This window comes from Cylas formicarius, unplaced genomic scaffold (genome assembly GCF_029955315.1).
Source record: "Cylas formicarius isolate icCylForm1 unplaced genomic scaffold, icCylForm1.1 PGA_scaffold_4__25_contigs__length_36172078, whole genome shotgun sequence".
Taxonomy (NCBI): Eukaryota; Metazoa; Arthropoda; class Insecta; order Coleoptera; family Brentidae; genus Cylas; species Cylas formicarius.
This window is the reverse complement of record NW_026844334.1, coordinates 1,908,534-1,922,889: the sequence shown is the minus strand read 5'-3', so window position 1 is coordinate 1,922,889 and position 14,356 is coordinate 1,908,534. Positions and strand designations below refer to the sequence as shown.

Genomic DNA, 14,356 nt, shown 5'->3' with positions numbered 1-14,356 from the left:
GAAATGAATTATTTAATAAATACAAGATGAATTATGCCAAATTAATTTGCTCTTAAAATATGTGATAATGTATAGGGTGTTCAATTTAAAAAAAATGCACTTTTCACTTTGTTTGTATCTCGTAGGCAAAATTACAATAAATATATACTTTATTTGACATAAAAACTATAACAAATAACAATCGTAGTTACACTGTAAAAGTATGGTCTGTTCATAGATATAAGAATACCCAAGGGTGGTCATTAACATACAATTATTATTACCTAAAGTCTCAGAATTTAAATGGAGTAAAATTGTGGTCCGTAATAGCTACCTGTGTTTAATATTCTTAGGTTTGGTATACTACATAGTTTAAGTTTATTAGTAATCATTCTTATTTCGTGTGTAATACAGCGTGTGTTGAATCGTGTGCGAATTATGCAAAATATTTGCGAGTCTAGTGTATCTCAGGAGATGCTCCCGCCCAAATGTAGAAAACACTATTCTATTGAGACTAAGGAAGTTATAGGCAATGTTTATTTGACTCTCATTGAACGCGGTGCCAGCAAGCAACCATCTTTAGAAGAAACGGCCACATTGACGAAAATTCCAGCATCAACTATATGGAAAATTGTGAATAATCCCATTTCAGCGAGGAAAAAAAGAAGCGATGCTGACATTTTCTCGAGTGTAGATGAAAGTGATCAAGATATAATATATGAGGAACAAAGCGTGCCTACATTAGATATCTTAATTAGGAGGCTTATATTCAACACATGGATTTTAAATTTGAAAAAATTGAAAATAAGACAAGTTTTAATGGAATCTTTTGGAGTTCGGAAATGGCGACTGGAATATCTAGAAAAAAATAGGATTTACGTTTACAATAATAATTAGAACAGGCGATGATAGCGATAGTGATACTGATATATTATGTGAATAATTTTAAGTAATTAAGTAATTTTATTTTAGATTTAAACATAAATAAGTACATAAATAAATAAATATTATTTTATATCTTTCCTAACAAAACCTCAAATAATTAAATTCTAAGCAAAGTACGGATCTGTTTCGAAATATTTCATTCTTACAGCTTACCTGGGTATTTCCATGATTCGTATAAGTTAGTCACTTTCTTATATCTATGAACAGACTTTACCAGCCAGCAACAAATTTTAAATAACACAACACGGTACATACAGAACCAAAACTATACAACGACAAAACAACTATGACAAAATTCAGAATAAAATTTTAGCCAATGTGTAGTTTTTGATTAATCTTTTGAAAGCATTTCAATTATCGCACTCCTTAACATTTTTTGGCAGCGGATTAAACTCTAGCAAACCTGTAGTATTCAACATATGTGCAGTTTGACTAGGATGGATTGAGTTTATTTTTTATAATAAATGTCAATATAAACGCATCAAACATTACTTTCTTCTGTACAGTTATTATATGCAGCACAACCTCTGAAATCGTGTTTGCCTATACTTAGGTATATTAAACAATAGCCACATAACAATACTGCGAACTTGGTGACGCCGAGCTATTGTAAAGTAACCATTTTGTATTATTTTTTTTAAATTTTTACCGGTTCTGGATATAAAACCCACCAATTGTGAAAAGTTTTTGAATATATAGTCACAATGTGAATCAAACTTTAATTGTATATTATATTGTATATCATTGCATTGTCAGCAAATAATGTAATTGTATTTTTCCCAACTTGAGCTATATCATTTATCCTGTCCCCTGTGTTACCTTTTACTTTTCCAAGATAGATTCAGGCATAGCTGATTCACTTCTTGCGCTCTGCAGACGAGTAAGATTTTAATCAACCCAAGGCCAAGTGCTTTATACCCATATTTTTTGCTAACCATCACAGTCGCGCAAGAGTTCCAATAATTTCTCGTACACTGGCACAGTGTTCAACCAAAGGTGACTTCCATTCCTCTTAGAAAATGATATAATATCCTCTATGCTCTGCAAAAAATATGTATTAAATTCACTGGCTGTATCCTTATCAGTTTTCACCAGTCCCTTAGCCTGAATAGACTATTATTCGGGAGTAATGTCGTCTTCCAAAGGTCTCTTGAATTTTGCTCATTTTCATCAATTGCCTCTCTGAAGTATTTGTCTTTTTCATACTTTATTTCATTTCTTCAACGTCTCTGACTAACCAAAAATAAATCTCTTTCATCAATTCAATTATTTCATATGTTATTCATATCTTTTCTTTATACTGCTGAACACATTGTATGTAGTACGGCATCTTCTACAAATCTATTCCCAATCACGGCAACATCATGCTTTTCAAGTGTACTTTTTGAGACAGGTTTTCTTTATTAGATATAATATGGTCATTCAGGGTTTGACTACTATCAGTTATATAAATTAATATATATTTATTATTTGTTATAATTAATTGTCGCCATCTTTTATTTAAATTGCCAGTTATTTAAATTCCCGAACAAGGTAAACTTATTAAAAAATTATTCACAATATTTTATCATTTAAATTCCCAATTATAATCCACTTTTAATATAATGCGAATATTGTAAAGTGTAGAAATAATATTTAAAATTTTTCAATTTTTTTATTAAGCTTAACCAAATTCTCAATTAAATTTGTTTCAACTTTGTGAGCGGTATACACTCTTTTTCAACGACTTCTCAATTGCCAACTTAAATAAGGCTTAACTTAATAACAATAATAATAATAAATAATAATAATAAATAATAATTTTTGATCTCTAAGCTAAATAAAAAATTATCATTGTCCTTTAGTTAAATTCCCAGTTAATAAACGCTTGTCTAAATGCATCGCAGTGAATTCAAATGAAATTTGTATTTCCATAAAATTGTTTTCATTGACGTTGAGATTTTTCCCTGGCTGTAATATTGAAAACCCTGTAAAAATTTGTTCCACCATATTAGCTCAGATATATGCATTATCTGCGTTATTTTGAAATTGATTGCATAAAAAATGAAATTTTAAATATTACTTGATGAAAATGAAATGAAAATGATGACTCTGGGCGATATTTATTTGGTGCAAAAAAGAATCTGCACAGAGTTATCAAACGCACGGAAAGCACCATACGTAGCGCCATCTGCAACTTTCCTCAAAATTATTCACGAAAAGTGGTTTCAGCAATTATTTTGAAAAAATGAATAATGAAATTGCAAATTTGACACCATGTATATTAGGGTCTATTGCTCGATGTGATTGACGCTTAAACGCCACCGAATTTTAAAATTTCGTAAGGTATGGTAAATTAAGGCGTCCTCGGAGGTGGCAGTACAATAAATCACCCCCCGCGTACCGCCACCGCGTCACGCTCGGTTCAAGAGAACTGACGTCTATATATTTACTGTCTCCGAACGTCGGTAGTCCATGCCACCCACGCCACTGCGCAGCGGGAAGCTCCTGAGCCACTTGTCGGCGACCAAAATAACTCAAAAGTCACTTGACAACTTGGGAATTGCCCCCGTAAAAAGGAACCGACCCCGGCGGGGGTTCGGAACCCCCGAACAATTGGGAATCGAGTCAATAATGTCGCAGGTGGCTGCGTTTCCCTAGATTACGCGTCACACCGCGGTATGCGAGGGATTTCTTCGTGTGTGTGTGTATATATAGAGGACGTTTTTTAATCGAATGTCAATAATTGAGGGCGATTTTGGGGTCCATTTTAAAAAGAATACTTCATATATATGAACACCGCTTAACTTTTGAGATAGAGAGTGGTAAAATTTTCAAAAATTAAATTTATTTTTTTAATATCTGTAATACCTCTTTAGGTATTTTAATGAAATTTGGTACACGTGTTCTTTGTAAGAAGAGGCAATATTTAGGGTACCACATTTTTTAAAAAAAAAGGGGCCCACATAATTATTTTTTGTGGCTTTTAACTATAAAGTCGAATTACTTTTGACTAGATTTAACTAAATTTACCCAGATTTTGGCTAAGATTCTGGCCGTCGTGCCCTGCTGTCAACTATCCATGATGTTATATATAATAATTATAACTATTTATTATTTAAAATATTTAATAACTTACTTATTAGTAACAATTTTTGTAATGATAAAAAAAATGGTTGTTGGTTAGTTGGTCAGTTAGTTTGCCTTACACCAGTGGCGGACGTACTTAATTTTACCGGTCTATTTTGTCAGACATTGATGTACGCCAGTGACCAGAAGAAGGACTACGTATATTGATTTCATTTCTAAAGAAATATAATTTCTCCTAAAAAAAATCAAATCCCTTCTGTGCATTGGCATAACAATATCGTTAATATTACAGCATGCAGAGAGTTATTATCATTGTTATGTCTTACTTAAGTTACTGTCTATCTGGTTTGTTAAAACTCTGAGGTGTATTGTTGAAGTCTTTATAATTATTTCTTATCATTGTAGTAGGCTGTGCCTGTAAGCATTATTAATTCTGTTGTTAAGGCGGTTGTTTGACATTAGTTTTGGTTAGCAGGCAGGGCGAATAATTATTTAAAAGGGGCCATCGACCTGGTCTCTAGAAATTGAAGAAGCAGTTTTAAATTCTATTGATGAAAATCCTGAACTTAGTACCAGAAAAACTGGAATTAATCTGAATATCTCGCACATCCTTTGCACTACTATATATATATGTCCTTTCGAGAGTACACTGTACTCGAGACCATTATTTTATCTACTTATCTGTCTACTCGGATTTTTCTATATTGGATTTTTTTTAATTATAAAGAATCGCTTAATAATAACTAAATAAAAAGTAATGTCTTACAAAAATAATAAATTTGTCATGAAATAAATTTATACACAATATAACAAAATTACATCCTATAATGTTGTAGTGTTATGGTCTGTTCATAGATATAAGAAAGTGACCAATTGCTTTTGAATGGGATTATCCAAGGTTGGTCATTAACATACAATGCAACAAGATTATTACCTAAAGTTTCGGAATTTAAATTCAGGGAAAATTGTGGTCCGTAATAGAAAATAATTTTATACCTACCTGTGTTTAATATTCTTTAGTTTCGAATACCACTGAGTTTAAGTTTATTACTAATCATTCTTATTTCGTGTGTAATACAGCGTGTGTTGAATCGTGTGCAAATTATGCAAAATATGTGCGAGTCTAGTGTATCTCAAGAGACGCTCCCGCCCAAATGTAGAAAACACTATTGAGACTAAGCCAGTTATAAACAATGTTTATTTGACTTTCATTGAACGTGGTGCCAGCAAGCAAGCATCTTTAGAAGAAACGGCCACGTTGACGAAAATTCCAACATCAACTGCGACGCTGACATTTTCTCGAGTGTAGATGAAAGTAACCAAGATATAATACGGCCTAAAATTTACCAGTTATACGACGAACAAAGCGTGCCTACATTAGATATCTTAATTAGTAGGCTTGAAAAAGACCAAACCGGTGTTAAATGTGGCAAAACTACCTTATGGACATTGGTTTTAGATTAAAAAAATTTACAAAAAGCAAGTTTTAATGGAATCTTTTAGAATTCGGGAAAACAGGATTTACAGAGAACAACAAAGGCCAATTATTTACTTGGATGAAACCTGGTTCGACACTATTTCCAAACATTCCTCCTGATAGCGTAATTGTAATGGACAATGCAACAGTAGACAGTTGACTAAAACCCCTCCGGTAAATTCTTTGACTGTAGAACGTTTTGACGACCTCTTCTGTGCTATTTTATTTCTAGCTTGTTCCACTATTTTTATTATTAGCTCATCGGTGAAAAAGAGCTTCAAAAAATATATGGGTTTTGTACATGATCCATGATACATAATATATTTATTCTCGTTTTCTTCACTGCTTCTTGAACTTGGTGGTGGTTGTCTGTCTTTTAGTAACTATAATATCACTACCACTAATATAATAACCAATCTATCATTTTCAGGCGCGTCGATATAAAATTCATCGTCACTACTACTGAAGTGGTTGAAATATATACATCAGGTATACAATAAATATCATGTTATCTTTTATTTTTGCGTAAACATGTCCTCAGCGAAGGTTCAAGAAAGCAATTTAGAAATATTAGAAATGAGAGTAGGGGATGACAGACAACCTGCTGTAATGACATACGCTCGTATGTCGGCAAAGAGTTAACAGTCACCTCACTTTTTGAACAGAACTCGTATAACGTATTGTCCTAAACCGTATTTTGGCAAACAAACGTATTATTATTATGTTTTCCGCAGGACTTTCCTGGATTTTAACTTTTTTCTCGTGCTCTCGCACAAGGACAAAAAGCCGTTGGACTTTGAGTTAGTCTGCGGAAGGGTAGTTCGTTTTTTTCAGATGTTCATTACTTTGCGTACTATTCCCGTAGTTTCACGATTCACGATTGGAATTATGGTTACGCTGTCTTGATCCCGCATTTCTTTGATTTCGTTGACTAATGGTAAGTATTTGTTAACTTTTTCTTGATATTTTCGTTGTAAGTTTGTTGATGGTGGTACCGTTGTTTGACTTTTCTGTGTACGAGTTTATTGTTTTGTATGTGCGCAACCGTGATGATTTCTCTGTTCCAGTACAGTTTGTGTTGATCGTTATCTACAACCGACTCAGGTTTGAGTTTGTAGTATGGTTCTTGTTTTCTCTCTGAGTCAAATTTTTTTTGTAGCTCTTGGTATACTACTTTTCCTACATTATCGTGTACTCGTTGAGCGCCACTGTTTTGCATCCATCGATTGACTCCGTTTCATCCGCATACATAGTGCATTTGTCGGATTCTATTCTTAATTTCATTATATACTTTGGATAGTTTCGAGTCGCTATAACCTGATCTCGGATGGCACATACAAATCCTTCCGTCTCGGGAAACAGTCGTCCTTCCTTCAACCAGGCCATCGAAGCTTTCTCGTCGATATGATTTTGCCTGAGCAACGCAGGGTGTAGACCATGCAGTTTTTTTCCTAGCCAGTTTCCCATATAATTAGTCGGTGCTCTTTCTCTAAGGTTTCTGTCTCTTAGGTTGTTAAGTGTAGATAAATTTTTATCTATGTTTACTATAGCCGCGTATAATCTGTTCTCTTCTGCTTTTTTGTGAAAGTATATGCCAAGATTGGTGATTTGCTTCTGATGATGGTCCGATATTTTCACGAATCCTCTTCCACCAACTTCCCGAGGCAGAGTGAACCTTTATATTGAGCTACTACGATGGTGATTTCTGTGTTTTGTTGTCATTCTTCGGATCTCTCTGTCAAGTTGTTCTAGCCAGTTTCTGACCAGCTGATGATTCCATAGCTATATGTCAACACAGGTGTTAACAGCTTTTATCATGTTCTTACCACTTAGCTTAGTCTTCATAATCTTCTTTAGTCGCTCTTTTAAGTTGTTGGTGATAGTTCGTTTTGATTCCTTTTGATCGATTCCTCTTGCTTGCTGGTATCCTAGGTATTCCACTCCTTTGTGTCTCCTCGATTGCCGTTTTCCAGGACGTTGATGCGGCACTTATCCAGCTCAAACGTCATGCCAATATCTAAACTAAATTCTTTTATTAACTTTATGTATGTTTCTTTTCAGGTCTTCAGCAGAGGTAGCGTATACTTTGAGGTCATCCGTGTAAAGAAGATGGGTAAGTCTACGTCGTTCTTTAGCTTTATTCCGCTGTTTTTATGTCGCCTGCCGGATTGTTTATGTTCCCAGGTTTTCATCACTTTTTCAAGAAGGTTTTGCAAGTTAGGGCTTATTTTATACATCCTCATTACCTCTAATAGCGATGAATGTGGTACGCTATCAAAGGCCTTCCGATAATCTACGTATGCGTGTGAAGATATTTTTCTTAAGTTTTTTGGCATTTGCAATAGTAAGTGCGTCGATTATCAGTTGGTCCTTGCAATATTATTATTAATATTATTATTATTTACTCGAGAGCTCTGCGCCCAGAGAAACGACAACGATCCCCCACCCCCCAAGGCTCTACGTCTCTGCCAGAGCGAGAAGGCCGCTCGGGTATCTCATTTGCTGGATGTTTTACGAGCGATTCGGCTATCGGCGACTTCAAACGCTCGCGTTGTTTACATAATAGAGGTCCTCGGCAGCCGGAAACAATGTGAGCGCGCACTTCAAAGGAAGCCGACGCAGCTGCCTACTTCTCTCGACGAAACCCTCTTGGGCTCGCGGACCGTGCGGTGCAGTGGCGCCCGCGCCGACGATATTTACTCGACCCGCGAGTCCGCAGATCGAGAAAGCGGCGTGCGTCGGTTTCGCGACAGTGCCGACCAATCAGAACGCGGCCGCCAGTGCGGTCACGTGTTTCGTCGGCACGGCGCTATTTAGGTACTTTCTTTACACATGATGTGCGATTGTCGTTGTTTAATTCGGTTACCGTTGACGAATAAACGTCAATTTATTGCAAATTGTATTCAATGGGATCCAAAATTAACGCGACAACATGTTTATTATTTATTTATTTTTATTATTAGTACATCTATCACAATCTAAAAGACCCTGAACGCTAATTTTTAATTCTTACATACGGATCATATCGTCAACTTAAAAAAGATCCTACGTCACCTCTGGAACGCACTCTCCATCGGACTCCGAGAAAAAATCTGTCACCTCTCGTGACTCTAAAATTCCTCGTCTCTACGGACTTCCTCAAACTAGGATTATCCCTTCGACATATTGTCAGCACCACTGGTTCCCCAGCATATTCTCTAGCAAAATATTTAGTTTCCTTTAAAACCCTTTACAGGGAAAACTGTTTCGTGCTTAATTCCTTTCACTCCATTGAACAAATAAAAAGCATTACATTAAATGCACAAGACATTCTGGTTAGTTTCGACGTAGAATCTCTCTTTACTAAATTTCCTATTCCTTGTAAATTTTCAAAAAATATTATTCTTAATTATTTTCAGGTTTTTCGAGGTATAAGGGAATTTCATTTACTCTTAGAATGTGTGATAATATACTATTTAAAAAATGCCTCGGGTAGGGAAATGATTACTTTTTACCAACCATGTATAATGTACAACTAATTTTTTATATTAATAATTATTATATCTGGTAAAAAAAAAGCGAAAAATTAAAACATCGCCTAGAATCGGTTTCCGGGTTCCGGAAATTGGACAGATGTTTTAACAAACTCCCGCCCTCCCAACAGCGACAAGCGAAATGTCATTATAAAATCCACCAAACCGAACTGCCGCATTATGCAGCGACCGTGGGTCGAAGGGGCGGGAGGGGGGCTCATTTGAATATTTTAACCATTTGAAAGGCAAATTGCCGAAAATTCTACCAGTGACGTAATGAAAAAATGTGAAAAAAGGACTGTCTCCGAGGGTCGGCTTTTTTTCCTTCCGTAAATCGGTATACGCGGTTTTCCGTAAATAAACGATTTTATTATGTCATTAGAATAGGCTTGGTGTCATTGCTAACGTAGTCGTCATCTTTCCGATTGTGCTGACATGTGGTCGCACTTGAATTTTCCTCAGTGATATAAAAGAAAACGCCCGAAACATAAATGATCAATTTAAAAAATTGCACCTAAACATAATCGAAAAAATAAATAAAATTTCAACTCGACACTCGTAAAAGGAAAAACCTATTTCTGAAGTAGTCAATTTATGCTTATCCGTCCTTTTTTTTATTTCATTTTTTTTCTAGTGTTTGTTTCATTAATAGTTTCTGTATCCATATAATTATTAATTATTTTTAATAAAAGACTTAAGGGTCACGTCATTCATCCCAAGAACGCATCAAGGGTCAACGAGGTCTTAGGAATCGAGTTTTGATCCTAAGAAAAACATAATGATTTATAATACAACCAAAAATACATTGCGTTTATTCAATGATCAAACGAACTTACCTGGTAAGTGAAGTTCGATCGTAATTATATGTTACACCCCTTCGTAGAAATCAATATACGTAGTCCCCCTTCTAGTCGCTAGGTGGCACCACAGCTTTAAAGCAGAGCCAAAAAACTGTGGAATAACTTACCATGCACGGTATAGTCGCCATCTATGGTCTTAACCTCATTCTATTTTAAAGCCCGTGTTTAATAAATTTGTCAATGGGCATTTTAGTACTGTTCGGAACAGTACATTGGGCGGGAATGGGTGATTTCTACGAAGAGGTGTAACATATAATTACGATCGAACTTCACTTACCAGGTAAGTTCGTTTGATCATCTAATACGTAGACTTTCAAAGGCAACTCAGCAAATTTGTTACAAAACGATTTTATTCGGCCGTATATAAAAAAAAAATCCAAACTTTACGGAACTTATGAAAGCCTCTAGTAAAAATACAAACTAAATGGTTGTCCGAGAAAACACAAAAAATTCTAAAAAATAAATTCTAAGTCGCAAATATGGCATTAACAAAAGAGCCTGCACCGGCTGTACAAATAGGTCTATTATAAAAAAGGGCAAAACATTTAGAACGTTCTGACCAACCTGCCGTTTTCCGAATCATATCAATCGAAACACCTTTACGAAACGCAGACGATGTTGAAGCATGTCGAGTGCTGTGAGCAGTAAAAATAGATGTGTCCACACCACTATTCTTTAAACCTATCTTTATCCACCGGCTTATGCTAGCTCTAGTTGCCGCCCTATAAGGCCTTTTAAATGTAATAAGCAAACGAGTCAAGTACACAACTAGGGTCCCAAGTACTGTCATATCTTGGTTTACTTGGCCTTAAATTATAAACACCTTTAAAAAACCTTGTTAGATTTGCATTGTTAGTTAATTCTGATCCAAAAATAAGGCCAAGAGCCGCCCTGAAAGAACTCAATGAGCCATAGGACTTGCCTTGTTTATAATGCATAGTAAGGAAATCTAATACAGCAATAGGTGAGAAGGAATAACAATCCACTCCCCTCCAGAAGCTCCACCAAAGTTTAAATGCATTATTATATTGCCTCAAAGTAGCGCTCCGAACAGATGATAGGAAAATATCCAGCGAATCTTCTGGAATATTCCTCAGGCGGAATGCTTGCATGACAAAATCCCTGCAGCCAGGGTAAGGGATTTCCACAAAGGGTGAGCTCTCCTGTCAAAAGAAGAAAGTAGTTGTTTATTTGGTTTTAAAAACAATAATTGGCTACATCGCATCCCGTTAAAAATAGGAAACCACGGCTGGCTGTGCCAGTAAGGGATTACTACGATCCCTGTAGCTCGATCAGCCTTGATTTTCCGTAAAACTCTTGGCAACAAGCAAAATGGAGGGAAAGCATAGAAAAAACTGTCGCCCCAAAAAACAGTAAAAGCGTCTACATTAGATGCCTCCGGATCTGGAAACCAGGAAATAAACTTTCTGCATTTCAGAGAAGCAAACAAGTCAATTTCCGGAAAACCAAATTTAGTTATTATTTTTGCAAAGGCATTGTCTGAGAGGCACCATTCATAATCAAAATTTAAATTCCTGGATTCCTTATCCGATTCAAAATTATCGGAAGATCGAATGTAAGATGCTTTAACCCATAACCTTCTTTCTTCGCACCAACCCCAAAGGCGCCTCGAAATTTCGTTTAAAACAGGAAATTTTACTCCCCCCATTCTATTTACATACGAAATAGCAGTTGTGTTATCAATCCTCAGAAGTATCTCGCAGTTACTCAAGTGGGAGGCGAAGCATTGGAGACCAAAGAAGGCCGCAGTTAATTCTAGTGCATTAATATGAAGCTGAGTTTCCGTAGGGCTCCAAACGCCTCTGGACAATTCCCTTGGCATACAATTCCCCAACCCAAAGGAGTAGCATCTGAGAAAATCTCAAGTTGGTAACGTTGCTGCCTTATAGGACATGCAGGATTCTGTAAACTTTTTATCCACCACATAAAATCCTTCTGTAAATTGAAATGAATTGTCATCCATTTATCATAATTATCGTCAGAGTCTTGGAGGGCTAGATATTTGATTGTCTCAAAATTCTTAGTGTATACCCAACTGTAAGAAACTGCTGGACAAATTGAGACTAGCACACCACAAAGCTCGGCAAAATCTCTTATTTTGCAACGGTTCAAATTGCAAAACTTACTTATCAGATTACTCACTCGATCCGATTTATCTTTTGAGATACTTACAGACAAGTGATTGGAGTCAAAAACAAAACCTAAAAATTTACAGGATTTCGAAGGATGTAGAACACTCTTCTCGTAATTAATAACAAAACCCAAACTAACCAGAGTGTTGCAAGTCACTTGAACATTTTTTAAGCAGAAATCATAACTATTACCAAGTAGTAAAAAGTCATCTAAATAAACTACTGAGAGAAAACCTTTGTCGCGGAGATAAGAAACCACTGGTTTCATTAATTTTGTAAAGACCCAGGGGGCTGTGCATAAACCAAAGGGTAACACGTTAAACTGATAACAGACAGAATCAAAATAAAATCTTAAAAATTTCTTTTGATTTTCAATTATTGGAACTAGAAAGTCCAAAGTGGCCATAAAAGACTTCCTTGTTAAGAGTGTTTCAACTATCTTTCTATCTTCAAGTTTAAAATGACAAGTGTCAATAAAAGCATTCAGTTTCTTTAAATTTAACACTAACCTAACCGAACCATCCGATTTTGGTACCAAAAAAATGTTTGAAATAAACTGATTCTTACAAGGTTCACAAACTACAATGGCACCTATATCTACCAGGTGTTTAACCTCATTATAAATCGAATCTTTTTCTTGTTGGGACCAAACAGGATTTGTCGGAATGAAGTCCTGTATAACTGGCCTCGCAAATGGGATTTCATAACCTTCCAACCAAGATAAAATCTGTACATCTTGAGTTATAGAGTTCCATACATCCCTGAACTCGTGCAATCTTCCAGCAAAAGTACTTACTATTTTCTTCTGGGGACATACTTCCTCCCCCTCTCTTCTCGAACCTTCCTGGATTCCCTCTTTTGAGGGTATGATGACTTTCGCCCACTTTGGCCTTGGATCTTCCGAGAACGAAGTGGGCCTGTCGAGTTTAAATCCCTATGCTGTAATGGTCTTGTTCTGGATGCACCTGCTCTCAAATCTGCCACTGATCTACCAATGGCTTTTGCTGATTTCAGCCTGTCAGACAAATCTTCTCCAAATAAGAAACAGTCCAAAGAAGCATCAACGAGCGCCTCCTTCATGCATGGCTGCAGTCCATTTGGGCCCAGCGAAAGGCTTAACACAGCCGATCTTCTATACATGGAATCCGAATGGTGTATTTTGCTTAAAATACATATCGCATTACTCAAGGTTTCGATGAGGAGTAAGAACTCCTCATCCTTAACCGGTTTGAAAAGCAAGGTCGAGAGTGCCCTAGCAACAGCCGTCAAAGCAACCCCTACTTCCTTCTGTCTTGCCATCAGTCTCTCATCCCTTTTCTTGCCACCTTCGTTGATGGCAGACTTCATCTCCACATTCAATTTTGGAGGATCAATGAGGGGGCAATTCTTCGGCACTGGATATTTATGCAAAAGGTCACTGAGACAATCTTCTGATACACCGGACTTTAAAAAGGTATTAATCTGCCCTACCAAAATGTCATGAAGCGGCTGGCCCATCGAACTTTGTGTTGGGACTATGGACCCCAGAGCTTGGAGGACACTTTGGTCTAAATCCGTTTCGAGGGGCTCAACTATGACTTCAGAATTAACTGAAGAGCCTAAAAAACATACTTACATTAGACTAGGTAAATTCAATATATGTCCGTCTCCCAGACAGTTCATCCATAGCCGGACAAACCAGACAACTCTATTTTTTCGATGTCGAAAAAAATATAAAACCATATGTATGGCCGACCCCCTCACAAAAGGATTGCTTCCAATTGTGAAAAACTTACATTCGACGGCTGTCGTGTGAGTGGGAAAGATGGGGGGTCTTTCGAGTTCTGGAGATTCCGATCGGGACCCGGACGATGAAGACGTCGTCTCCGAAAGAGAAAATCTCGTTGATCGAGAACCACGCCACTCGCGATTACGTAATCGCCGACGGAAAGATTTAATCTTTCGCCGTAGGTAGATTTTTTCTTCATCCGATGATGGGGAAGGTAAATCTCGTTTGTACTTCCCCATTTCTAACAAAAACGCTAAAAAAAGGCTGAAAAAACGGACGCCGAATAAAAATGAACATGTGCCACCAAAGCACAAAAAAAGGAATGAGGTTAAGACCATAGATGGCGACTATACCGTGCATGGTAACTTATTCCACAGTTTTTTGGCTCTGCTTTAAAGCTGTGGTGCCACCTAGCGACTAGAAGGGGGACTACGTATATTGATTTCATAGAAGAGGTGTAACATATAATTAAAGAGCAACGTGCAGATGTAATTAGACGTACAATCTACGGCGGTGTTTTAACCCTAGAGTAATTGCATAAATTTAACTTAAACTTAAACATTATTGTATATTTAACCCGAGTGAGATGATTT

The 14,356-nt window shown here is 36.5% G+C and overlaps 1 protein-coding gene across 1 annotated transcript; it reads right to left on the bottom strand.

Moving 5' to 3' along the window:
• Window positions 1–10,667: 10,667 nt before the first annotated feature.
• LOC132701233 (uncharacterized) lies at window positions 10,668–14,059 on the bottom strand. Its single transcript, XM_060669014.1, has 3 exons — window positions 13,771–14,059; window positions 12,792–13,593; window positions 10,668–11,005 (listed from the first exon to the last, which is right to left on the bottom strand). Coding segments are annotated over exons 1-3 (1,035 nt in total). The 5' UTR covers window positions 14,003–14,059; the 3' UTR covers window positions 10,668–11,004.
• Between the last annotated feature and the right edge of the window lie 297 nt (window positions 14,060–14,356).

What these genes read in the sequence shown, in the direction of transcription:
- LOC132701233 (XM_060669014.1), bottom strand. Translation starts at nt 14,002, where the DNA reads ATGGGGAAGTACAAACGAGATTTACCTTCCCCATCATCGGATGAAGAA. An exon ending in TCACACGACAGCCGTCGAAT is followed by an intron (nt 13,594 to 13,770) that starts GTAAGTTTTTCA and finishes TATGTTTTTTAG; the next exon opens with GCTCTTCAGTTAATTCTGAA.